This window comes from Fusarium graminearum, chromosome 1 (genome assembly GCF_000240135.3).
Source record: "Fusarium graminearum PH-1 chromosome 1, whole genome shotgun sequence".
Classification (NCBI taxonomy): Eukaryota; Fungi; Ascomycota; class Sordariomycetes; order Hypocreales; family Nectriaceae; genus Fusarium; species Fusarium graminearum.
Genome location: NC_026474.1, coordinates 4,216,052 through 4,242,317, shown reverse-complemented (window position 1 = coordinate 4,242,317; position 26,266 = coordinate 4,216,052). Strand labels below are relative to the sequence as shown.

Sequence of the window (26,266 nt, the reverse complement as noted above, 5' to 3'; positions counted from 1 at the left end):
TCAGGCACATTGCAGCACAGCAACACATCCATTTATTTAGGTACCTAACTTTCACCTTCCATTGTATATCAATCAACAGCCCAAATCACAATCCTATTACCCATCTTATATTATTCACGCCGCGTACTTTCTTTCCCATGTCTACCGTCTTCTGCATCGCCCCGATAGATACCGCCATCTCCCTTTCGAACAAACAAACCAAGTAACAATGACTGAAAAGGAAAGAAAGAGAAATACAATGTGCGCCATAACTGATCATAGGCGCATTCTGTTGTGATCTGCCTACCGCCAGTTTATTTTTATGCGGATCAATGGCCATGCGCAGTCGCAGTTACAGTTGTAAGCAGTGCATCAAAACCAGCAAAATCAACTCCCACTTTACAAATCGATGAGAAACGTCTCCGGAGAAAGTGTCGAAAGCCAATGGCTGTGTCCTGGAGTGGTCCTTGATTCATCCTGACAAGGGCTGTCTCCTGTTCTTAAAGCAAATAGATGTGCCCCATACGGCATACTGATTACGCTTTTCCTGCGAAATTATCATCCGGGCATACTTCCACTGTTACGCAGATATCGAGTTCTAGTCACTAGACTGAAACCTCGTGCAGCACGTTTTCGGTTGATGTTGAATCTCCTTTTCTTCCGAATGATGGCGGAGCTGCAGCCTTGACCCATTGGATGATTTCCATAAGCTTACTCGGGTCACGTATGAGACCAGAGGAGAGCGTGACCGCAGACTCTCCGCTTCCTGAAAGGTCCGAGTAGTGGGATTTGGGTCCTGGCATAAATTTGAGGTCCAGCGAACCTAGGTTGGAGAGAAGATCCAAGTGGCTTATGGAAGAGGCTATGTCCCATGATTGTTTCGTGCCTGGCTTGCAACGCGTATTTCGCGGCTCCGGTACAAGCATCCTTTCTTCATTAATGATGCTATCAGACGGTTGTCTGGGTTCATCTGCGCTAGGTGCCATCATAGCTACCACAAACACGACCACTCCCATTAAGAAAATGTATTCCCGGAGTATTGTTGGTAAGTCGTTCAGCGATGTTGGGGTTTCGGCGAAAAACCGTGTTCGAGAGATGGCGCAACCAAGAGCAACCAAGATCGCAACGCGACCAAGACGTGCTCTATGACGCAGTTGTCAGCTTCTACTTCCAATCCGTAGCACGAAGCGCCTACTGTTGGAAGGCCGATGCATGTACCAAGACAGTAACCAGTCCAGACACGGCCAACAAAGATATAATTCTGAACTATGTCAGGTGAGTAGGTCATGGTAAGTTCGTGCTTGCTTACACGACATCAAGGTGAGGGTGCTGCGGTAGCCTCATAGCGACAGTGGCACCGAAGAGCACCCCAGCGGGCAGAATGGCCAAGAGGTGATCTTTAATCTGCCATGCAGAAGTGTCTGCTGCCGAGCGTGTGTTCTCCATGGCGATAAACAACCCGGAATAGGCGAAACAAGAAAGATTGAAACTGTTGGCAAGAATTATCAGATAACTCTTTGTTGAAACCAACGGCAGATCAGGCGTGACGGACAATGTGGCACTGGACAGACATACCGACCGTTCTTGAGGTTCTTATAATCATCGATGCCCAATTCAACGTCCGAGGCTAACGAGAACTTCCGAATCCTCTTGTCAAGACGAATCAATCAACGGACGAGGCGGGCATTTCAGTCAATCAAACGGAAAACCGCCCTGTTGCCTTAATTGTGCTATAGATGAATGATTGGTTGTTTATCTGACATAACAGAACATGGGGTGCGACATCGTCGTTGAAAATTACACTACAACATTCCCTTGCGGTTGCAGTCCAACACAACGAGGACCTATCGAGATGGCCCACGTACAAGGCGATGAGGTTGACTTCAAATTGAGTGGTGAGCGGGCGAACCATGAGGCTGAAATGATTGGTTCAGATCTTTGTGATAACACCGAGCATGCCTTGCAACCGTTTCGACCCAAGATATCGGTTGGTCTGTTCGTTGGGCAGGAACGCATTCACATGGCCATGGTAAGCCTCACGATCGAAAAAGCGTGAGTGCCAGGCTTCCAGCCTTGTTGGTTTTACCGCATAACAATGTTCTTAGCATGATCAATATTGCCATTTTGCATAGTTGCAGGGCTAAAGACTTCCAGTTGCCAGTTATTGAGGCCTGCTTGTGCTGCTGACTTTCGCAACAAGGCATACCCTTTTTCACGTTGAATTGGTCGACAACACTTATAAGCCTATGCTGGCCCAACAGTTCCATGCTGGGGGGAGTATGAGCAAGTCGTCTTGCTCACTTCTACTATCCTCCCATACGCGAAACGGAACAGGTCGCAAAGACCGTCGAACTCATGTCAATTCATCCAAGGGAGTTTTTTCAGTCGTCGGAAAGGATATCTAGTCGCCGTGTGTCGCTCATACAACTCAGTGGCAACTTATTCGAACTGCTGCCAGCAAGCGGAAGTGCTTGGGTTGTGTCGAAATTTGCACACCAGGTGCACTCAACCACCAATTTATCAAGTACGGTGAGTCAAATCGAGTACGCAACTATGCTCAGGGTCTTGTTCCAGCCGCGAGACTTTGAGACTTTGAAAATACCGCCCATACTGCTTTCGATAGACAGGAACTGACGTTTTGGATGGTGCCAGACATGGCCGCCAACAACGCATACCCAGCCTTTAGTCCAGATATCTCCGTGGCAAGTGCTCACAGCTTGTATCATATACGGCTGCTCGGTTGCGTCGTTCCTCCGTCGACAACGTTTTCGAGACCAGAATTTACCTTTGACTGTTTCAATATGTGTGTCCCTGGGTATCCTGTTAGGAAAGTGCACCGGGGCAAGTCTCGACTATATCATGTTGGTACATGTATCGTGGGCAACATGCATGTCGATGCTCGCAAGTGTGGCGTGCCTTCATATCCAGCCTAGAATGGGTAAGCAGTATTTGAATATGGGAAACCGTTGTATGGGATGATGTTAACTGCCCAGGTCTTGAGGAGTTATAGGGTCCGAGTCGCCATCATGTACAGTTTCTTTCATCTTTCTCATGTTTAACACAAGTCACTTGATTGGCGGATGCTATGAATCATTAGGTGTATGGGCTTACAACTTCCATAAGCTCTTTTGGGCGACATGACGGTTACAATGAGCTGCCGTATCGCTTGGAAACATTGTGGTCCTAGGATGGCCAATACGTTGGTCTTGTTCTACACCTTGTAATTGGTTCCTCAACCAGTTCTTTGTGACCCAGTATGCGGAGTCTTATTCTTATCGCTTTCCATCTTGGGTCTTGAAAGCGGGAGATATGCACGCTAGGGATGACATGGGCTAGCTAAGTTGGACTGCTGGGGCGCAAGTGACAGAGCGAAGGGCGTGGTCAAGTGCCGGTGTCGTAGCGATAGTTTGACATGACATCTACCAACAATTGGTCACCGCTTCTCTTTCGAGTCACGCGCTGCTTAGCACAAACAGACAATCAAACCAATCGTACGTAATAGATACTTCAATACACTGAAAGAAATTGGGCTTTGTGAGATGCTCATGACACGAACCCCGCTCAGAATCCGGGGCTTCGGTGTAGGGTATCCGGGATACAGCCGGCTAAGAGCGGGCGGTTCACTATCTATCTGTCCGGCACCGGCGATAGTTTGGTGCATATTGCCCGGGTCCGAAGAGTCAAGAGATTATTAAGACGATAATTTGTTGTTTATCTAGTGATACCGTGTCTTTGGTCCCTCTTATAATCCTTATAGTATATTTCTTCGTTCTCAAACACTTCTACCAAAACTCCACACCTACCCTCCTAACATCATAATCAACCTCGGAATAACACGTATATCATACTCAACTCCCATCTTAACACAATGCTTTCAGCTGTAAGAACAGCCAGGCTTAGATCATTGATCAAACACAGCCGTACGATTCATAGCAGTTCGAAACATCTGTCAAGCACTGAAGCTGCCCCGGCTGCTCGTCCAGCACACTATGACACCTCCCAGAAGCTTTCAGCTATCGATGCGGTAAAAGAGAGACGACTCAAGGCCGGAAAGCTGGTCGCTGGAGTTGCTGCCGCTTCTGATAGTGATATGTTCAAAGGCCCGGTGAGTTTCGGAGGTTGAGCGATCTTGCAACATGAAACTTACAATCCTCACACAGACGACAGGGCTGCCCAAGTCTAAGCGATGGGATAGTATGCTTTGCCCCAAGATTGGAAAATGAAAATAAAACATATAACTTACATCATTTCGCAGACCATCTCAGTCATGAGAGCAAAGTAAGAGAGCCATGTACACTTAAACAAGCAGCTCGCCATATGAAGAAGCCCGGTCTCATCTCCCTAGGGGGCGGCTTACCATCCAGCGAAGTCTTCCCCTTCGCCGAGCTCGGCTTCAAGGTCCCAGTGGCTCCCAAATTCTCAGAGAAGGACACGGAAGAATCAGGCCAAACCGTCACAATTGGAAAATACGACGTTAGAGACCGTGGGGGTACTTATGATTTGTCCATCGCCTGCAACTACGGACAAGCTACAGGGTCCCCTCAGATGATGAGATACCTGACGGAGCACACTGAGATTGTGTACAAACCCCCTTATGCAGACTGGAAAGTTTGTCAAACTATTGGAAGTACCGGAGCACTAGAAGAGGCACTACGGATGTTCTGTGATAAGGACCGTGGTGATTCTGTACTCACCGAAGACTTTAGCTTCTCAACCGCCTTGGAAACCGTTGGACCTCTTGGCATCAAGGCCTTTGGTGTTTCCATTGACGAGCAGGGCCTGATTCCAGAGGCTATGGATGAGCTTCTGTCGAACTGGGATGCTAAAGAGCGAGGCTCCCGAAAACCTCATCTGCTATACACCGTCCCCTCAGGCCAGAACCCCACAGGTGCAACGCAAGGGACCGAAAGACGCAAGGCGATTTACGCCGTGGCACAGAAGCACGATATATACATCATCGAAGACGAGCCGTATTACTTCCTCCAGATGCAACCCTACACAGGCCGCAACCAACCCGATGTTCCGCCACCAAAGACGGTAGATGAATTTGTCTCATCACTCATTCCTTCGCTTCTGAGCATAGATGTTGATGGTCGAGTTATGCGCATGGACTCGTTCTCAAAAGTGCTTGTCCCAGGATCTCGTCTAGGATGGATCACTGCATCGGAGCAGATCGTAGAGAGATACATTCGACACGCTGAAGTTGCGAGTCAAGGCCCAAGTGGCTTCTCACAGGTCATTCTGTATAAGTTGCTCGACGAGACGTGGGGACATGAGGGATACTTGAGATGGTTGATGAACTTGCGGCTGGAGTATACCAAGAAGCGAGATGCTCTCCTGGCCGCATGCGAAGATCATCTACCAAGTGATCTCGCCAGCTGGACGCCTCCCGTAGCTGGCATGTTTGTGAGTATCCCTCAAGCAATTTACAATCATGCATCTGTCCGTTTTACTGACCAACGTTATATTAGATGTGGATCAATATTGATTATACAAAGCATCCCGACGCAGGAAAGCGAAGTATCGTCGATATAGAAGAGGAAATCTTCAACTTATGCATTGAGAATGGCGTGCTAATCGCTAGAGGCTCGTGGTTCTTGACTGAAAAGGACAAGGCACCACCAGGACTGTTCTTTAGGGCGACGTACGCATCTGCTACACCTGAGAATATGAACAAGGCTATTGAGAGGTTTGGAAAAGCTGTTAGGGATAGCTTTGGACGAAAGTAAAGTGCTTGGAGAGATAGATATAACTTGGAATGACGAGCATGCAGTAAGTTTGGTATTACGCAAAGTGCGAGAGAAGGACATTGGCGTCAGTTATTCCAGAGCCAACATAAGACACCACGAGACTGCAGCATCCGTTGTATATAAAATATCAGAAGCTCATCATAAACTCATCATAATCAGACCATGAACTATTGTCTAGTTACTTCTTAGCTTCCCAAAAAGCAACATTAACTCCCTGACCAGGTGAAAGAACAATATCTGCTTTAAGGAGAGGCTCTCCACCATCAATATCCTTCATCCGACTCTCTACACGTTCATACTTCTGGAAAAGGCGGCAAAGAACATAACTCATCTCGGTCAATGCAAACTGTTGACCAATACAAATTCTGGGCCCGGCGTTAAAGGGGATGTAATCATGTGGTTTGGGATGCCAGTGCGCCCATCTCTCAGGGCTGAAGATCTGAGGGTCAGCGAACGTGTCACTGATAGGAGGATATAAATCTGAACGTCGCTGCATAACCAGAGTCGAATACCCGACGGGCGAGTCCTTCAGAACGGGGAGTGGCTCGGAGCCATCTGGACCACCTCCCCGAGGGAGAGTTGTATCCTTGAGAGCAAGACGAACGTTGAATGGCACAGCTGGGTATAGTCGAAGCGTCTCGTTCAGAACAGCCTTGAGGTAGCTCATACTTTTAAGATCATCATATGTAGGCGTTCGCTCGGAGCCAAGCGTCGAGAGGATCTCAGACCGTAGTCTCTTGACAGCATTAGGATACCTTCCGAGCTCATAGAGGGTCCATGAGAGAGTCGCAGCAGTGGTATCCCTCCCTGCGAGAAGGACGGCGATGATCTGATCACGCAGGACCTTACGATCACGTGTAAAACCGGCGAGGGCGTGGAGAAAGGTGTAGCTGTGATCATCTTTTGTTTTCGAGTTCAGTTCTTCTGGGCTTAGACGCAACGCTCGCTCGATGTAAAAGTTGATAAAGTGGTTCACGGTTTTGAGGCCTTTCCAGAACTTGTATCTGGGTATGATGTGGCGGAGTTTTCCAGTGCGAGCGACGATGTTCTGGATGCGCTGGACGTCATTGAAGGCTTCCGCAAACTCTTGCCTCGGTGTGCTGGTGTTACATGTGTCAGTCATCCATGGTGTAAGTGCAGTAAGATCTTGTACTCACGTCAGAGACTTGACATCCCATCCCAGGAGGAATTCAGTGGCGACATCGAGAGTATAGCGGAAGAATAAATCACTAATATCGAGAACTTTACCATCTAGACCCTCAGTAGGAACAGGCTGATCTTCCCCGTGAAGGGGCCCTCTGTTGGCGATAGCCTTGAACAGCGTCTGCATATGAGCCTCGAAGCAGTGTAAGTCACTCACACGGTCTCGAGTGAACTGAGGCCTGATGAGCTGGCGACTAGCATGCCATGGAGCTCCATCAGTAGTGAAGATGCTATCGCCAAGAAAGTCCTTCCATTCCGCATGGAAAGGCTTTCCCTTACCATAGTCAACGAACTGTGTAGCCAAAATAGCCTTGAGGTTGGCTGGGTCGGCGGTGAATATGGTACGAACTCCCAGGAGTCGAGTCTCGACGGTCCATGAATTCTCAGCACCAAACATATCATCACGCCAGGTTGCCAGGTTCTGGTGTTTGACTGTAGATACGACGAACCTCGCGACAATGCCGAGTCCTAGAGAGTTGAATGAGTATTCAAGGGAGCTTGAGACATAGGGAGATGAACTTACCCCAAGGAGCATATGTTTTCATATGTGGTCCATAGTGACCAAGACGCCTGATTCGTCGGTGCTCATCGATACGACAGATGATAGAGTAGATGCAGTATGAGACGAAGAGGATTACGAGTGTGGTTTTGAGAGTGACTTGCTCCAAGAGAGCCTCCACAACGCCCATATTGACGAGAGTTTCCAATGGGTTTGTAGGAGAGAGACCCTTGTAAATAGTTTAACAGATGGATTTGATATGAGATGAACCAGAATCAGGGGGTTCTAGGTAGTTGGTAGATCAAGTGGGTAGCGCTATGAACCCACGGACGTCAAGAGCATAAGTACCTAGTCTACTGGGCCCGCCTCGAGTGTTGCATTTAGTTCTGGGAGCCAAAAGGTTATAAATACTACAGTCACTCGTCGTATCATGAGTCAACTATACATCTACCTTCCCCTCCTGTTAGGACATTCTGGGAACGGACATGTCCTGGATAACAGGGTCTCCGTCTCCGCCCTCAATGAAGGTCAAGAAGAACAAGAACAAAACGTCACTCCCGAAACTCTTCCCCTAAGCGGCATAGGACAATTCTCTGAGTTCTTTTCCGAGGTGTGCCCAGAAACTAGGACAGCGTGATGGAGTGTGATTATACCGCTTGACTGTCCGTATATGCATGACTCTGTTGTACCTGTTGTGGCTACCGGTAGGTGGGAAGAAGGTTTTTTTCGTCCTCTGCATGATACGGCGGGGCACTCCATAGTTGATGTTTCATGTATGCAGAGCCTTCGATTTTACTTGTTCGCTTTTCCATCTTGGTGCATTACATCATTTTGGTGAATTGAAGACTGCAGACGATGGGATAATCTTCAAGTTGTGAATAGTTTCACAAGCCACCCCAAGCAAAGTTCGAGCTGGTAAAAGCCATGGTTGACTTCTTTCACAGGCTAAAACTCTCATTGACCTCTCGAGTTGCTGAATGACCTATCAGATCGGAGGGGGGAAAGCCCCTTTGAGGTCAAAACACTGGCGGGGGTTGGCGAGGATTGGCGAGGATCGACTCAGTTTAGCAGTCAACGATTAGGATACCCGATTCGGAAACTCGACCTGTAAGTACAAATGTCCACAGACCCTCCTCGACAGTCAGAAAGGTGAGCCTTCTTCAAGTCGCTCCAACTAACTACCTTGTGCGTGCTGTAGACTATCCATGTCAGATGGTTAGTTGTATTTGTTGAACCAATCATTTATTCCCCTCTTCATCCCCAGATTCTTCACATGCCGAGGTCGTAGCGGCATAGTACTGATCGACAGCTTGATGAGACGTCTCGAGAATCCAGATGTAGCACGATACCACCTATCCGGGGTCCGCGGCACCCCGATGATTAACTTGAGTATTGAACGGCACACATTGTTCGGATGAATGACTTGCTCCGCATGCTTGTCTTGACCTGGGTTGGTTTGCGACGTCACATCGGGGCCGGCCTGACCACGGAGCCGCTCCTGGCACCGAGAATCCGGCCCCGCAATCCCCATCTCCGTTTTCAGTTAAGAGGAATGAGTGGTACTGCGTAATGTGAAAGATGGAAAAAGATTCTCTGTTCAAAAGGCTGAGAACAAACTATGTACAAAGTAATTCGTAATAAGTACGGATATACCACACGTCAAAATTATCATCCATCGACTTGCGCACACTCAGTGGCATTGCCCTGTGTACAGAATGGCATCTGAACCGGCGAAGCACTCACACCCCGAGCCACCATACGCTCGCGCATCTCCGCCAGTCGCGGCGCAGCATCATACTGTGATCTGTTCTGGCCAGAAGCGTCAGTTCGACCTGACCAGAGAACTTCTCCCATTACAGCAGCGCGGGGCCACACGATGGTGTCGAGGTTGACACTGTCAATAGTCTCAGTCCATACGGCCGCCTCACCACCAAGCACGCGTTTGGCCGCCTCCTCAGACAGACCGGCCCGAGGGTCGTGTGAGTAGATGAGCCGCCAGCTCTTGGTAGGACCGCACCAGTCGTTGAAGGGGTAGTATGTTTGAAAGGCATTGCCGTTGTCAAAGTTGAGCCACTGCCCACGACCACAGTCAAGGTACTGTTTGTTACCAGTCAGTAAAGTCTTGCGCTTAGCTATTTTGTTGACAACGCACCCAAAAGTTGTAATCGCTATCGATTACTTTGTGACCTGCCTCGGCCAGGGTCTTGATAGCACCCCCACCGAGCCAGGACTGGACCACAACGTCTTTGCCCAGAGTCATGTTCCACTCGGTAATCATCTCCTCCCAGACGAACGGAGTCATGCCAGCATCTCGAACCTTGCCGTGAGTGTAATCGACAAATTTTTGCAAAAGAGGCGCCAGAACCTCAGTCTTGTTGGAGCGCACATCAGGATCAAGTCTGGAATCGTTGTGGTTGAGCTCGTCTCCACCGAGATGGAAGTAAGGGCTGTACTTGGAAATACGAGGGAAGAGGTCATCGAAGAGAGTGTCGAGAAAGTCATAAACATCAGAGCTGTTCATGCGGAACGCACCACAGGGTGGCTCCTTGCACCACCATTGATAAGGCTTCTCATTGTACGCGACAATGAGATCCTTGTAAGCAAGCTCAACGACACCAATATGACCGGGCATGTCAATCTCCATAATGACCTCGACTCCACGATGGATACCATACTCATATATACCAGCAAGGTCCTCGGGAGAATAGGTCAATCCTTTGCGGTACGCGCCCTTTTCGGCCAACTTGGGCAGGGCTGGGATCTCGAGAGGCCAGGACTGCGAGTCAGTGATGTGAAGGTGAAGACGATTCAGCTTGCTCCACGACATGGCATCGATCGTGCGCTTGATGTGCTTGACTTCAAAAAAGCTACGGGCTACGTCGAGAAGAATACCTCGGTGAGGGTACTCTGGCTCGTCCTGGATCGAGACAGGCGCGTGTGGTGTGTACCAGGAAGTGCCAGAGCTGTGCTTGAAGAAAAGTTGGACAAAGGTCTCAAGTCCGTGCAGGACACCTGTAGAGGACTTGGCCTTAATGGAAGCCTCGCCCTTTTCAGAAAGCGAAAGGGAGTACGACTCGTCAACCTCGCCATTGAGAGGCTTGAAGGTGCTTTCGTCATCCTCCTCGGTCTGGGTAATCTTTAGCGACTTTACCCATTGTTTCTTTTGCAGGTCAGGTTCAAAATCGGAGTCGCGTTCACGGAGCATCCATGGGACAAAGTTGTCCTGGAAGACGCCCTGGAGGGCACGAGAGACGCCGGCTTGGACGATTTGCTTGCTGGTGAACTTGGAGCCAGCATCGGGTTGGTAGTTGTAAGTGTAGGGAATCTGTTTGTGAAGCAAAGTTTCAGTATTGAGCTGCGCGGTGTGGTTACAAGCACCAGAATTGGAATCAGAACCGGGGAAAGTCCAGCATACAAAGTCTCCATTATAGGTGATATCAATCGTTTGATCGATGAAGAGGGCCTTGTCTCCAGTAGAGATCTTCTTTGGCACTGGCCATATAGCATTGGCAGGGGTGAGGGCGAAGGCGGCAACGGCCAGGATAGCCTTGGACCACATTGCGCCGAGGGATGATATGAGACGATATGAGATGATATGAGATGATGGATGGAAGTTGAGTGAGAGGCAGGCTAGTCTTTAAGGAAGAGACAACAGTGTCCAAAGTGCCAGGCCCCGTTTAATAAGACCGGCGATGATCCTCCAGCTCCGCCTTGTGGTGTGGCTGATCCTTGAGGAGCTTGCTGATTGCTGAGTGGGTAGGGTGAGGAGAAGAGAGAAGAGGGAGGAGGCTGATTCAATGATATTTTCGGCTTTGTTTTCGATATAATACGGCCAATAATTTGATGCTGGCAACCGTTTTCCTCAGGGTACAGGCCGCGAAGTGCAGACAACCTTGAACCGCAACGTTACGTTACACCGCACTTCACTGATACTAGGTGCCAACCTAATAACAGTACCAGAGTACGTACCACCTGCTGCAATTTGTAGATGTTTTCTGGGTTTATATATGAACTTTTGTTATGCTGCTGGTGCAAAGAAACAAGGATGACAGCCCACCTATTAATTGAAGGATGTTTCAGACGAGGTTGGCTAAGTGAGATCATCAAAAAGAGGCGTCACAGCCTCAGCCGAGCTCCCGTTAATCTTCGGCAGCTACCCACCTACGGCACCTTTCAAATCTGCCCTGTAAGAATGTAATCTTAGTCTTTCAGAAGGATCTGGTACAGCATGTCCAATTGCTACTATATTTGCAACAGAAGGGGCTGAAAAATGATCCCATAGGCCCGTACCTACAGACAGTGTATTACTGTTGAGATGCAAATAGGCGCCTACAATAAGCGGCAGAGCGGGCAGCTACCGCCTGACTTGGTGGTACAGCCCCAGCCGTCCAGCCCGTCAGCACCAGTCAGGTGAAGCAGCTCTCATAGGTTAGTGGTCTGCACTGGAAATTCGACATTCTCGATGGAGCGAGGCTGGCTTCATGCAGCTCAACAAGCTCATTGTTACATTGTGTTCGCACCGCAGTTGCCAAGTGAGTAGAGGTTGCATGATTGGTTGGTTGACATGGCATGATCTATAGTTCATATCTGCGGATATCAGTTGTACAGTAGATCCCGAGCTCTTTTACTGCAAAAGAGGTAGCAGTGTGTGGCGAGAATGTCTCACCTAGCCCAACTCTTGTTCTAACGAGTTCCGACCTGGAGGGCTCACCTGATATCAACAAGACAACCTCAAAATTGTAACAAAGTAATTGATCAACTTTGGAAAGAGGAGAAATGTAACATTAAGCACTGAAGGGTGCCAACATCTACATACACGCACCTACTTACACGGATCATCAATTGCCCAAACCCCTCTTCTTTATTCTACACCATCATCTGTCAAGTATGTGGGGGAACAAGCTCGGATAGCTGCCTACTATTACAAAGAAACGTCATTCCATTGACATCAATGTATAGCCCAAAGAGCTTGCTCGAGTCGCTTCTCAAATTAGCTTCACTGAAGCGACATACCTACTAAGGTGGGTAAGGATACGGAATAATTGGTGCCCAGTGTCCCAATAGCCTGGCAGTATGAAACCTTAGTTTGCGAAAATGACTTGTGATTCAAATCTTCTTTGACTTGGGTTCTCACATTTGATAAACTCAAATCATTTCAATTACTTTATTGTGACTGATGCTCAAACAATGAATATGACTAATCACATCTGTATCCTTTTGTTAGCCACCGAAGAAGCTTCTGGTCCGTGACAGAGTACGTACACCCAAAGTATCCCAGTATTACTTTTTGTAGATAGGTAGTGACCAAAAATACATTTGCAATCCAGTCTTTGTTGATTTCGAATCGCACTTGGTTTCATTGTCAAGCATACAAAGTTAGCACCGCAGTTTTTAACCTTTGTTACAAACTTCAACTATGTCGGTCTTGCCTTGAAAGAACAGAGAAACAATGACGGACTGGTCCATCACGTGACCGCACTGACCCAGTTCTTGACGACTTCTGCTTCTATTAGGCAGACCTTTGCCAACTCCATCTCTATCTTCAACAACCTCAAAACCTTGCTCCATTGCTGATTCGTACGACGTCGCTACAGCATCAAATCACGACGCACTCGGCGACTAATCACACACATCCTTTGCTCAATTGCGACCAGTCTCTTGCTCACGCGACGCGCATTAATATTCGTACATTTTATTACTTAACAACGCGTCCTCGACTGTTTGGAAACTTTACATCTATCTAATCCCACTTCGCGGTGAATTATTCCGCCACCCAAAACTACCTCAACACCCATTCAAACCGCCTTCGCGACTGCGCAACGCTTCACCATGCCTGTCGAGGTCAGCCTTAACACGCCCCTGGCGGAGGCTCTCAATGCTGCCATTCAACCCAAGCTCGTCGAAGTCGGATGGGGAACTGGCGGTGCCGATGATTCCGCTCTAGCAGAGTACATTATCCTCATGCTCGTCAATGGAAAAACTCAAGAACAGATTGCCGCAGAACTCTCTGGAGACCTACTCGGTCTCGGATCCGACGACCCTAGCACTCGCGACTTTTCTCAGTGGTTGTTTGAGCAGATCGACACTATCAACGCCCAGGTCAATGGCGGTAACAACGCAGGCCCCGGAGCAAACCAAGATCCCGCAACAGAAGGCGAGATGGATACCGACATGAACGCAGGCGATGTCTCAGAACTAAATGCGTAGGTCGCCTTGTTTTTTTCTTCTTTGCCAGCTAAGATTGCTAACTTTTACAAGTCCTACCGGCCCACGCTCAATGCGAAACGGCGCTCAGCGAGGTGGACGGGATAAGCGCATGTTTGGGCAGATGAATAAAGCCATGGATCGACCTGGCGATTCCGCACTTCACCGTGTTCGAGGTCAGACTGGAAGCGAACGCATCAATACCCACGGCCGCACACCACCCTCTGGCCCCAGAACAGGTCGAGGTGGAATGGGTCGAAACAACAACAACAACCGCAGCGCCAATATCCAGGCTGGTCTGGCCGGTATGGCCGCCGGTGGCCCACAGCAGTGGATGATGCCCGGCGGTCAACCGAACTCTGCCGAGCTCGTTGCCATTCTCGAACAACAAAACCAGATGATGTACCAGCTATCACAACAACTCATGAACAACGGCGGACACCAGGGCGGATTCGGACAGCAGCGTCGTGGTGGAAAGTCCCTATTCGACCGTACGCAACACCCTGGCAGAGGTAACTACCGCAAGGGCTTCAATGATCGACAGGGCGGTAACAACGCTGCTGCCGGCGAGGGCGAGGGTGATGATGTTAGCATGTCTGGAGAGCCACGCGAGCCACCTAATCCCGAAGACACCGTATGTAAGTTCAACTTGCGGTGCACCAACAAGGACTGCAAATTCGCTCATCAGTCACCTGCCGCCCCTCCCGGAACATCCGTCGATGTCAACGACAATTGCAGTTTCGGAGCTGCTTGTAAGAACCGAAAATGTGTTGCGCGACACCCCTCACCGGCGGCTCGTCTTGCACACCAAAGCGAGCAGGACTGCAAGTTCTTCCCCAACTGCCAAAACCCTCAGTGCCCCTTCAAGCACCCATCGATGCCTCTCTGCCGTAATGGCGCTGGCTGCACAAACTCCGACTGTAAATTCACACATGTCAAGACAAAGTGCAAGTTCAACCCGTGTCTCAACCCCAATTGTGCATTTGCGCATGAGGACGGACAGCAAGGAGGCTTCAAGGATAAGGTCTGGACTGCTGGCGAGGAGGCTGAGCATGTGAGCGAGAGAAAGTTCGTGGATGATGGTGCTCCCGAGGAGCTCATCAAGGGGGAGGATACTGACGTTAAGCAAGAGGCTGATGTCATCGGATAGAAGGAATCAAATATAGAGGAAAGGAAGAAAAAGCAAAGATGGCTTGATCGAAAAAGACATTGATCACGATACCCATGGTCACAAAGTCCCCAGATGATGGTGGATACTAGGATACGGATTGACGAACCGAAGAAGGAAGCTATAAATGAAGGACATGTACTTTTACGGTAACTTTGTAATGTCTTTGATCGAGGTGACCGAGCATGGAAGGGCGTTTGGGGGTTTGATGTTATCTGTTTTTATTTTGACAACCCAAGTCTTGTTTAACTTGTATATAGATAGAAGCCGAGAAGCAAAAAGGCCATAGGCCCGTGCATCATGACGCTTCAAAGCGAGATGCGCGGAAGGGAAGAATGCAAACAACAGGCCCGCGGCTATACCACACTCATAACCTCTGGACCCTCATCATCTGTGATATTGCATGTTCTTAGATCACATGCGCCCATTGTGTCCATTAATCGTCTAATTGTCGTACCTACCATCCTTCCTCTGCGACGTTGATGACGCATACGGAAGAATACCGGCTCATGCCGCATAGCTCTTTACCACTCCACCAACAATATCCCCATCTTCCTTGCTCTCGCAACGTAACATACCCTCAACATTTCGGTCATGATCAATTGATCTCTGACAATGAGTCGCAGTCGAGCAGAATCAACGGCTGCAGCTCTCTTGGGCTCAGCAGCTCGTTCAACAACGAAACCCCACCTACAAGTATCCCTCCGTCGACTCAATGGCTTCCGCAGCCTCAGCACCTGCTCAGCCTCGGTCTTGACCCGGCGACGACCCATTGTCGCATGTAAGCATACACAAAGCTTCAACGATGGAAGGAGATATGTGTCGCAGGCAAAGGATGCAAATATTGCGGTAATTGGAGGCGGATTAACAGGTCTTTCGGCGGCATACTACCTCGCAAAGAAACTTCCCTCAACGACAAAGATCACCTTGTATGAAGCCAGTGATCGGCTAGGAGGATGGATCAAGACGGATAGAGTGCCAGTAGATATCGGGGGCAAAAGAGGAATCGTGTCTTTTGAGCGCGGTTCTCGTTCGTTGACGTCCCTGGCTGGCAATACTTTCCGCTTCGATGACCTCGTCCTCTACGATCTTGTGAGAAACCTCTTTGAACATTACGAGAGCTCTACTAATACGTCGCTATCTAGACTCTTGACCTAGGCCTCTCTCTCAACTTTCCCCCAGCCAAGCCACGATATGTCTATTACCCCGACCATCTTGTTTCCATGCCCCCGAACGTCAGCATCTTCGATATTATCCGCGAGCCCCTCTACCTCGAGAGCATCGGCGCAGGCCTTGGCCTTATGATCAACCACCTGCGCAAGAGACATCTCCCTGCCGAAGACGAATCCGTTGCCGATTGGCTTTACAAAGTCACCAACAGTCGCAAGGGCATTGGCAACATGGCCTCAGCTATGATGCACGGCATCTACGGCGGCGATATCCACAAGCTAAGCGCTCGAAGTGTTTTGGATCGCATCTACTGGGGTTGGTATCTACCAAACCCTGGTTTGCATGCGCGCCCTATGCCTGTACCTGAGTCGCTGATTCTCGAGACGCTGGGACAGGATCGACAAATTCAAAAGCTGGCGTTGGAGCCCAAGAGTGCGCTGATAGATTTTGGCGATAAGGGCATGGAGTCACTGCCGCAAGCGATAGGTGCGGCTTTGCAAGATCAACCCAATGTTACAATCAAGACCGGCGAGGCTGTCAAAGATATCCAGTATGATGAGGCCAAGCAACAAGTCCAGGTAGGATTCTTCTGTGACCCTTTCAGAAGAAAGAAAAAAGCCCTTTATTGACAGCGCATTGTAGATCAACAGTTTCAGCGCCAAGAACGAGGAGAAAAGTAACTCGCAGGCCTACGACAAGGTCATTTCAACACTATCAGCCCAGCAGATCGCCCGACTCGCAAGTGATAAAGTACCATCGCTCTCCGCCGCACACTCTGTCTCTGTCATGACAGTCAACATTTGGTTCCCTCAGGAGAACCTTAAGCCTCCCGGCTTCGGATATCTCATCCCCAACTCCGTTGACCCAGAGCTCAACCCAGAACATGCCCTCGGTGTCTTCTTTGACTCAGACGTTGGAACTCGATCCAAAGACGAACCCGCCGGTACCAAGCTGTTCGTCCTGATGGGAGGTCATTACTACGACCGCCCTGATGTTACTCCCCCTACTGAGGAGGAAGCTGTTGTTCAAGCTCGCAACCTACTAGAGCGTCACCTCGGCATCCCACGCGATGCTCCCGCCTATGCCACAGCAAATTTTGCCAAGGAATGTATCCCTCAGCACTACGTCGGACACCAGGGCCTCCTGCGTAACGCTCACGCCGAGCTGAAGCAGAACTTTGGCGGGCGCCTTGCCGTTGCTGGAGGCTCGTTCCATCGCATCGGCACTATTGCCGGTCTGCGCTCTGGCTACGATGCTGCTGTTGCGGCGAAGAGTGGTCTTGAAGCTACTGGTCTGGAGTATGTTGAGAACATCCAGGAATTTGCAGTTTTGTCAACTGAAATGATCCCCGTGCGTCACTTTAAATAAATAAGGGGAGAGCATATCTATATACTAAGAAGATTCATGTTGTTAAAAGCGGGCTTCGACTTTTAATTTGAGATTAACTAAAACTGTGTTATTACTTTTAGAGCGACGGAAGGAGACAAGGTTACAATGCCGGTTCAGTACTAAGTATCAATATTAAAATTCCAAATGCTCTGTTTCGTAATCGATGTCATGGTATTCCGTGTGCATATGGAGGAGGTATCATTAAGCTATCACAAAAGTCACGTCCACCCGCTTCATATAAACCCCCTTTTCGCCACCTGTTTAAAGTCCTTACAACTCCAAAATTATTAAAAAATCACTCCCTTCGTAAAGCCTCGAGGTTCTCCTATTCCAAGACGACCACCTCGGAGTTGTTTTGGAAAGACGATCCGGCCAGCGGCCGAATAGCTTCGTCGATAGCAAGAAGAAGGCTGGCAGTGCCGTCATGTGGTCTTCCAGCTGCACCGGTAACAAGACCGGTCCATTTCTCCCCCGTTGCTTCCCATACAGGTTTGAGCGCTTTCGAAAACTCATCATCTGGCGTAGAAGCGCCGTTAAGAGGCTTGCGCATGATATGCCACCACGGCTCGCCTCGGCGATGCTTGATGTGGGCAAGGAACGTGATCTCGCGGTGGACTAGATGATTTCCAGGGACGGTTCCTGCGAGGGAGTACTGGATCGACATCTCATCCACTGAATCCATCATGAACCTGAAACGTCCCTGGTGACGTGCTTCAACATCCCTCCACGTTTCTCTTATTTTCTTGACCGCTTCTAGGGCTGGCAGGGACTCGGGAAGCCAGTTCATTAGAGCCCCGATACCATTGGTGCCGTTGACAAGCTTTTGCATCAAGTTGGTGACCGGAAGGTGGGGGTTTGTCTCTCCCATGACAAGATCAATGTCATTTTGTGACAGGTTGAGTGTGATCCTCCAAAGTCGCGAGGGCTGGGCCTTATTACCAGCCTCTGGTGCCTGAGGTCCGTAAGAGAATGTGACCTCCTTTAGGCTCACTGACTCGGCTACGATCCATTCCTTGGCCTTGTCCATCGACTCGAAGAAACTGACAAATCTATCAACAGCCTTGACTCTGGCCTTCAGGCTTTCCAGCATAGACTGCCCAATACTTGAACGCATCCGTAAGCAGAACTCGCCTGTCCGGGCATTCCAGGAGACGTCGCGGCCAACCATGTGGCTTTTGAGCATGGCAAACTTTGCCGGTCTTCGAACCTTGATAATGGCATCGGATACACATGTAAAGGGAACTTCTGACTTGTCATCCCCTGTTTTAGCGCTTTCGGGGCCAGTGGGTCGCGCCTCTGCCGGTTGGACACCTTTGAACCTGACCGAGACGATATCATTCGCCCAAGGTTGTTTGGTTGAGATACCTGATGCAGAGGCTGATCGCACGATAGGGCCCAATTTGCCAGGCTCAGTGGCGCCAGCAGTTTTGGGGTTGTCCTTTTCGGCGTTGTCGAATACCATAGATGGGAAAATTCCTGAGAGGGCGATCTCAAGTGTCGGGAGTCGCACTTGTTGCGGGAGCGACCAGTTGTTCGCGCCATGCGGTTTGAACTTGATATTCTGCTTATGAAGCTCTCGCTGATCCACTGCTTGTGCAATCATGCCACTCGCGAATAAGGTCAGGTTATTCCAGAATTCATCATCCAAACGAGGATAGCCCTTATTGAGGGGAAGTTTTGATGCTAACCGGAGTGCTTGACCAGAAGCATTGCGATTCCTATTGATCTTGTCAGTAAAAGTTGCTATATTGCAGCACAGTGCCTTCAACTTACACATCAACAAGCCACCAGACATCCCCGCTCGGACTCAGCAAAACCATGACAAACCAGTTGGTTTCCCACCCAGCTCTGTGTAGCCAAATGGTCTTTGTCCATTCGCGGGTATTGGTTAATGACCTCAGCTCGTCTTTGTTCAGGGGACTTCTCTTGATACTCCAGCCCGTCGTGCTTCCTCGTCGGCTCAGCTCATCTTCCATAACTGCGCACCGCACATTCTCTAGACATGCTGCGCCATCTTCCGCGGGGTTCTTTCCGTTATTAAGTTGGTTCTCTGGGGACCAGGTGAATTTAGAATGAGGCTTGACGGCAAAGACGCCAGTTGTCGGCTCGATAAGTAGGGTTGCGCTATCCTTGAAACCGACTCGCATGGCTAGGGATGAAGCCGCAGGATCATCCTGGGAAGTGCGCAAGATCATAGCAGCCTGGCGATGTTGGAATCGAGGGAATGACAACAATTTGCTGTGTACACTACCCAGGAGGAAGTCAATATGACGGCCAATGACCGTTTTCATGAGCGTTTCTGCCGATAAGTTGTCGGTGTCGAAAGCAATCTTCACTTCCTTGACTTCCTTGTTATCGCGGTACCATTTTGCTGTCAAGTGACTGGATAATTTCGGGTCAGGTTGGCCATTTGCCTTCTTCCCACTTGTGACGGCGACCAAAACCCAACTCTTTGGGGTACCCGGCTGTGTTCGGGAAGTCCAGTATTGAATGGCCAGAGCTCTGTTCAGAGGTTCCACCTTGAGAGTGCCTGTCCATGAGCCCCTACTCATTTGATTCGCCTGTCTCTTGAGCTCGTTGAGCTTATGAGTAAGAACCAGTTCGTGGAGGAACTGATAGCAGCCCAGCAGTCCATCTTTGCTGAGAATGTCGTTCACGTGGCTCTCCAAGTAGTTCTTGAGTCCTTCGGGGATCGATGATGCTGCTGGTCTGAATGCGAATCGGAAGTCGATGAACCAAAACTGCTTCTCAAAATCCTCGTCTGCAATTGTGAGATCCACCTCAAATTCTCCAGATACTTTAAAGGTGACTCGGCCCGAATCAATCTCGTAGTTCCTAAAGGGGTATGGTATTTTGTCGAAGTCTTCGAGATTCAGCCGTAACGATAGCTGGGTGTTCACGTCGCTCATCCACTGGATCTCTTCCTCTCTTGTCAAAGGGGGCGGCTCGATATAAGAGAGCTACTTGAACGTCAGCTGAAGTCAACATACTTTGGCGATGCGCAACACTCACATCGGGCATCCATGCAGCCTCTCCGGTTGACAAAACTTGGAGGGCTGTCTTCAAATCAGGGCTGGGCATTCTAGCAAAAGTCAAGTCCCTCTTGACGTGGCCCATAACATCCAGAGCTCCGGTAAACAAGACCTCTTGGCCTTGAAGGTGGAATCTCAGGTCAATCAGTTGGCTGACCATATCGGCCTTTCGGCTCCATTCTGTAATAACAAGCGCCTTGACCCATTTTCTATGCTCCTTCATGGCGAAATTCAATATTGATGTTTTTTTGGCAATGTTTTCGCTCGATGCGTCTTCAACATCGCTATTCGGTATCGTCGAGTTCCCGTTCATGGCGGTAGTAGGCACAGGCATCTTTGCCAATGCGGCGATCTGATCTTGGAGCGCATTGTGTGTTGATTGCGCAAGGCGCGTAAGGACCTTTGCGAGTGGTATGTAGCCCTGTGTGATGTGGACTATTTCGCCAGCAGGATCGCTCATGCTGGAAAGAGTGTAGAGAAGGCGTGGTGATGGATGTTGTTGATGATGTGAGGGCGGATGGTTTGGGCGAGAAGTCTTCGAGAGGCACTGAGGTAACGACAGAAGACCGGCCAGGTCATGTGAGAAGACGCGCGCAAATCATGCGTAAAAGGACTTTGACGCCGCGATTCTTCTTTCGTGTGGAGGTGTCGTCTTTTCAAATGGTGTTTATTCGTTCGGCGAAGGAGTCTATTTGGTCACCATTGAAGGAATCTCGATTGTTGCGCTGGGTTTGGGCGTTCACTAGAGACGCCTAGTCATGTGATAACCGTGCACAGGTCTGCACAAAGGTCTGGTGCTGCACAAAGTTGCACAATCCACTTTCCGTACGCTCGGAGACTTCTTTGGACAAGAAAGACAATTGTGCTATTTTGGTTGAAACTATATGTTAAAGCTTTCTTCGAGGTGTGCAGCGAATATAATTTTGAAGATCGTTTTATCATTAATGCGCCTCAAAACATATGATTGTGCCATGGTCTGATAATGGAAACACACTATGTCATCTGGGCATGTCCTCCTGACGGATGTGGCGCTCAGGGTCTAGAACTTCGACCAGCAATAAATACCGATAGGGACAAAGCCAAATATTACGATTTAAGTGCAATTTGCACTTTTGTTTGTCCAAATTGAGAATTGGATTGGTTCAAGTTGTTATTGAAATCCGCATCTACTTGAGCATATCATAAAGCCATGAGCAAAGCCTTCAACGTAGACACATCTACCAAGTTCCCAGAAGCAAGAGGCCTCCATTATTTCGCCAAAGTCCCTGTCGTTCCCGTCGTTCTTTATATAGAAATCATTCAATTGTTTTGTTGCCTCGTTGGGCTCGGGATATCATAGTCCGGAATCGGTCGTGACTCCCATCGTTTGGGAAGCGTCATTAACTTGGGCAATAATCAGCCATTTGCCCTCAGAATCTCATCGCACCCAGGTGAGCCATACAGGATGCAAGTCATCACACTTACAACTTGTTGGGTGCAGCAGCAGCGTTGGTAGTTGGCCATTGGTAGCCAGCAGCATCACTAAACTTGTAGCCATAAGACGAGGTGAAGTCGTCAAGGACAGCAGGGCCGCGAGAGCCTAAGCACATCAGTTAGCCAAGTCAAACGTAGCATATATTGGTACATACCATAAGGATACTCCATAGGGATAATCTCCTTGTTGTCGTCCAGGTAGTGGAGCAGGGGTGTAAAGATGCGCCAACTGGCATCAAGTTCATCATCACGGACAAAGTTGGACTGATCACCCTTGAGGCAGTCAAGGACAAGTGACTCGTAAGCCTCGGGGATCTTGAGGTCGGAGAATCGTCTTCGGTAGGTCAAATCAAGCTCGGTGACAACAGTTTGCATGCTGAGACCAGGCAACTTGGAGTTCATCTTGATATAAACACTCTCGTTGGGCTGAATACGCATGACAAGCTCGTTTCGGGGAATATCCTTAAAGATACCCGATGTAACATCCTTGAACTGGATGCGGATCTCGGTCTTCTGCTCGTTGAGAGCCTTTCCGGCCTTCATGATGAAAGGCACACCGTCCCAACGTTCGTTCTTGATGTATGCGACCAGGGCGCAGAAAGTCGGGCATCGTGAATCCTGAGGAACGGTGTCATCCTCGCGATAGGCGGGCTTGCTGCCGTCGAGAGACTTGCCGTACTGGCCGATGATGACGTTCTTGGGCTCGATAGCAGGGATGGCGCGAAGGACGCGGACCTTCTCGTCACGAATATCCTCGGCGTTGAAGGAAATAGGTCGCTCCATAGCCAGGAGAGTGAGAACCTGAAGAAGATGGTTCTGCATAACATCACGAACGATACCAAACTCGTCAAAGTAACCTCCACGTCCCTCGGTACCAAATGGCTCCTTGAATGTGATCTGAACGTTGTCGATGTGGTGTCGGTTCCACGTAGCGCCGAGGAAAGAGTTACCAAATCGAAGGATCAGGATGTTCTTGACCATCTCCTTACCAAGGTAATGGTCAATTCGGAACAGCTCCTGCTCGTTCCAATCAGGCTCGAGGGACTTTTGAAGCTCACGGGAGCTGGCAAGATCCTTGCCGAAAGGCTTCTCGACCTAGTGGGCTTGTTAGCCATCATTAACATGACGATTGTGTAAGAGCTCACGTACAATGACACGCGCGATGCCGTTCTTGGGGTAACAGATCTTCTTGAGGTGCTGAGAAACAATGGTGAAAACACTGGGGGGGAGCGCCATATAGAAGAGACGGTGGTTCTCAGGACGGCTTGCTTCAACCTCCTGGAGGTGCTGCTCGAGACCCTGGAAGGACTCGTCCTTGTCGTACTGACCAGAGACATAGGTGCAAAGCGCGGCGAAGTCTTCAAGTTGTTGCTCAATCTCCTTTGTAGGGGTCTTTATGTATGACTTGATGCGTCGAATATATTCGTCGTGATCCATCTTAGTACGGGCATATCCGACAATCTTGACATCCTTGGGAAGGAACTGGTTTCGGTACTAAATGACCATTAACTTGTGAAGCGCTCGAGATGAATTAATAGACACTCACAAGACCAAAAAGCGCAGGGTACTATCATGGAGCAAAGACAGAAATGTTAGTTTCAAGCACAATAGAACATGAGGGGCTATGAGGGGAGCTCCCCACCGTCTTCTTTTTCGCCAGATCACCAGAAGCACCGAGCACGACGATTGTCGTGTTCTGCTTGAGCTCCATGCATCTATAAGAAGACTTGCGTCAGTAATCACATTTTATTCTCTTGGTATTGTAGTCTCAGATGATAGAGCGTAGACTCGCGATGCGGTCGCAAACCGCTCAGCGCAAGCATGATAGCTTGGTGGTCGAACTAGAGCGCAGATGCACTTCCATGGTGGGGTTGAGAATCAGCAAGAGGGAAGACCTACGGATCCATTGTTGCGTTTTAAATTTGTGAGAGGATTGAAAAGTGAGAAGCAACACGGAATAGAAGGAGGAGCAAAGTGGAGGAGGAAAGATCTGAGAAATGGAATGGAAATGGGAACGAGAATGGGAATGAAGGAGGTGACGAGGTTTTGCGGCCTCGATGGTTTTATGACGACGGGAGCACCTCTCCAACCTAATGCCCGCCCAAGGTAGCGGGAGCCAGAGCAGTCACAGCTGGGGGAGCTAACAATTCAGCCATTCATTGGGTCCCTGCGTGAGCGACGGGGCTATGATGCAGTAGGCCCCTAGCAAAACAGAAGAGTGGGTGGGTAAAGGATCCATGGATAAAAAAGTGTTGTTGTCGTTCTAGGAATCCGTACTGTACCTTGCTTGATGGCCTCCACTTTACCTCATGGATACATGCCTACCGACCTGCTGAACATAAAGATCTGGTCTGTACCGCATGCAGAATCTACCTAGTCTAGAAGCCATGGTGGCGAGGATCTGTTGATTAGAACACAGCAGCAACGGATGCTTAGAGGTACTTGTGGAGGCACCACAGACAACCATTGGTCACTGAGGTCACTGAAGTCACTGAGGGGATGGTTGGAGGCAGGTAAGAGGTACTAATTGAACCATAACCCCCCCAATGCGTCGAGTTTGATTTTGGGGGCTTAGTCCCTACTCTACGTTTCCTCCTCGGTGGTTCTATCCCCGGCTTGTCGCAAATTGTTGACTTTCTATTTTGCCTGAATTTGCCTGTTCAATACGTACAGTAGAGCGCGGAGACCTGTTCGACACTGATCTCTCTTGCGGGCCAATTACTAGACGCAAGCGACCGAATCGTCTCCGTGCTTTTGGGGCCATCCAATGCTACGCAACTCAATGTCTGACTGGATCTGTCGTGGGCTTGACGTATGGTGTTTCCACATCATGCCAAACACTTTTCTGTGTCATCAACCGCCTAGTCAACTAATACTGCACCGTCATTAATAAGTATCAACCCTTCCCACCTCCATTGCTCAGCGCAGTATCCGTATTCTCTTGTGATTCATTGTCTAGCTTGCATTGAGCTCAACGACAAACGTTGATAGGACATGGTCAACCGTTACAGTAACTTACATTGCACAAATTGGTCTGTGTCGTGAGCATGACGAAGCACGTTACTTCTCCAACTAAACATCTTTGTCAGCTTCTCCGGCTCGCCCGGGACATCCATAATTCACCAAGTCCTGCTTCACATTGGCTTCAGCGGTGGTGCCGGTCTCTGTCTTCCATGTCTAACCAAGAGGGCCTGAGCCTGAGCTTGAGCTTGAGCCCAGGCATTCTGCCATACCGCACCCCAACGTAACAGGGACGGCACGGCATACTGTACACTTCAAGATCCACTCCACTTGGCCCAGGCGCGACTTAATTATCAAGACGTCGAGCAAGGCAGTCAAAAGTGTCGGTGATCATGCCGCTTGCACGCGGGATATAATCCGTTACAATAAATGCGACGGCCGGGTCTGGCATCCATGCCATGCTTACTTAGGTCTGCCGGCTTCTGACTGCTGTACTGTTTATGGTTTCAAACATCTTGAGACGCATCTGAATCTTGTATCAGCAACGGCCACTCAACACTGCAGGTAGGCATGACGCCCATATCCTCTTTCAACGCATTTAACACCAACCCCCAAACCTGGAGCTCGTAACTCGGCGCCAAACACGCATACCAAAACCCGGCTTCGCGGCGTAACCGCGGTGTCTCAAGACATTCTCCATAGTTAGTGATGGAAAGTCTGTGACATGCGGCGCTTCAACTTGCCAACCCAGGTCCACCAAAAAGAGACCCCCGGTCCATATCACGTCAACTCAACAACTTCAAGATCAGCTCTGCCAAGGGACTCTAGTTATCAGATAAGTCAGCTGCGCTGAAGACAATCCGATCGTCTCGCACTCATGTTTGCAAGTGTAATCGACACTCAATTGTTATATGATCAGTCATACACTCCATGTGCTCAATTTATCCTCCAATATCGAGAAACCCAAGTATCACAAACATGATGGCGTGTTCTGGAAAAAGGAACGAAACCCGTTTGATATTCTAGTATCACCTCAGCCGTTACATTCAAACAAGAATTCACGATTAAGTATTTTTTTCCTGCATTCCATCGAAATATTCTTAGCTCAAGCTTTGTGTTCTTTACGACCCCCAGACAACAGTACCTTGCTCGGACACCTAATTCCGAAGTGCCTCTAATACACCAGGATCCATCATGATATCCGCACCAACCCCTACGTCCCCGGTGTCGGCTTTGGATCTGCTACTTTACCAAGAAACTAACTTGTAAGGGTGTGAAAAAGATAAAGACTTACTGAGTTACTCCGTGTAGTTGTTGAAACTAAAGCCATTGATCAAGGATTGTTCAACTGTTCTTGAGGGAATTACTCATGGGGGGTTCGTATATGGCAGCTCTTTCACCCAGACATGACATATTGAGGACGTGGAACACGTTTGTT

General features: G+C 49.2%; 9 protein-coding genes across 9 annotated transcripts; 4 read left to right on the top strand and 5 right to left on the bottom strand.

Annotated features, from left to right (window-relative positions):
- Nucleotides 1-584: 584 nt before the first annotated feature.
- Nucleotides 585-1,425, bottom strand: FGSG_01286 (uncharacterized protein; the record flags this gene model as incomplete). Its single annotated transcript, XM_011318766.1, has 2 exons — nt 585-1,122; nt 1,289-1,425. 2 exons carry the CDS (start codon nt 1,423-1,425, stop codon nt 585-587), a joined length of 675 nt encoding a protein of 224 aa, XP_011317068.1.
- A 406-nt stretch (nt 1,426-1,831) lies between these two features.
- Nucleotides 1,832-2,912, top strand: FGSG_11924 (uncharacterized protein; the record flags this gene model as incomplete). The annotated part of the gene is made up of 3 exons (XM_011318765.1): nt 1,832-2,008; nt 2,314-2,508; nt 2,607-2,912. 3 exons carry the CDS (start codon nt 1,832-1,834, stop codon nt 2,910-2,912), a joined length of 678 nt encoding a protein of 225 aa, XP_011317067.1.
- A 935-nt stretch (nt 2,913-3,847) lies between these two features.
- On the top strand, nt 3,848-5,708 carry FGSG_01285 (uncharacterized protein; the record flags this gene model as incomplete). Its single annotated transcript, XM_011318764.1, has 4 exons — nt 3,848-4,084; nt 4,140-4,173; nt 4,235-5,385; nt 5,451-5,708. 4 exons carry the CDS (start codon nt 3,848-3,850, stop codon nt 5,706-5,708), a joined length of 1,680 nt encoding a protein of 559 aa, XP_011317066.1.
- Nucleotides 5,709-5,907: 199 nt separating this feature from the next.
- On the bottom strand, nt 5,908-7,621 carry FGSG_01284 (uncharacterized protein; the record flags this gene model as incomplete). The annotated part of the gene is made up of 3 exons (XM_011318763.1): nt 5,908-6,829; nt 6,887-7,400; nt 7,456-7,621. The coding sequence occupies 3 exons, from the start codon at nt 7,619-7,621 to the stop codon at nt 5,908-5,910; spliced, it is 1,602 nt and encodes a 533-aa protein (XP_011317065.1).
- A 1,478-nt stretch (nt 7,622-9,099) lies between these two features.
- FGSG_01283 (uncharacterized protein) lies at nt 9,100-10,990 on the bottom strand (the record flags this gene model as incomplete). Its single annotated transcript, XM_011318762.1, has 3 exons — nt 9,100-9,528; nt 9,584-10,756; nt 10,847-10,990. 3 exons carry the CDS (start codon nt 10,988-10,990, stop codon nt 9,100-9,102), a joined length of 1,746 nt encoding a protein of 581 aa, XP_011317064.1.
- Nucleotides 10,991-13,260: 2,270 nt separating this feature from the next.
- Nucleotides 13,261-14,785, top strand: FGSG_01282 (uncharacterized protein; the record flags this gene model as incomplete). Its single annotated transcript, XM_011318761.1, has 2 exons — nt 13,261-13,634; nt 13,690-14,785. The coding sequence occupies 2 exons, from the start codon at nt 13,261-13,263 to the stop codon at nt 14,783-14,785; spliced, it is 1,470 nt and encodes a 489-aa protein (XP_011317063.1).
- Nucleotides 14,786-15,418: 633 nt separating this feature from the next.
- Nucleotides 15,419-17,341, top strand: FGSG_01281 (uncharacterized protein; the record flags this gene model as incomplete). The annotated part of the gene is made up of 3 exons (XM_011318760.1): nt 15,419-15,895; nt 15,949-16,551; nt 16,616-17,341. 3 exons carry the CDS (start codon nt 15,419-15,421, stop codon nt 17,339-17,341), a joined length of 1,806 nt encoding a protein of 601 aa, XP_011317062.1.
- Nucleotides 17,342-17,535: 194 nt separating this feature from the next.
- FGSG_01280 (uncharacterized protein) lies at nt 17,536-20,854 on the bottom strand (the record flags this gene model as incomplete). Its single annotated transcript, XM_011318759.1, has 3 exons — nt 17,536-19,080; nt 19,136-20,322; nt 20,375-20,854. The coding sequence occupies 3 exons, from the start codon at nt 20,852-20,854 to the stop codon at nt 17,688-17,690; spliced, it is 3,060 nt and encodes a 1,019-aa protein (XP_011317061.1). The 3' UTR covers nt 17,536-17,687.
- A 1,000-nt stretch (nt 20,855-21,854) lies between these two features.
- On the bottom strand, nt 21,855-23,578 carry FGSG_01279 (glucose-6-phosphate 1-dehydrogenase; the record flags this gene model as incomplete). Its single annotated transcript, XM_011318758.1, has 4 exons — nt 21,855-21,973; nt 22,023-22,962; nt 23,017-23,361; nt 23,510-23,578. The coding sequence occupies 4 exons, from the start codon at nt 23,576-23,578 to the stop codon at nt 21,855-21,857; spliced, it is 1,473 nt and encodes a 490-aa protein (XP_011317060.1).
- Between the last annotated feature and the right edge of the window lie 2,688 nt (nt 23,579-26,266).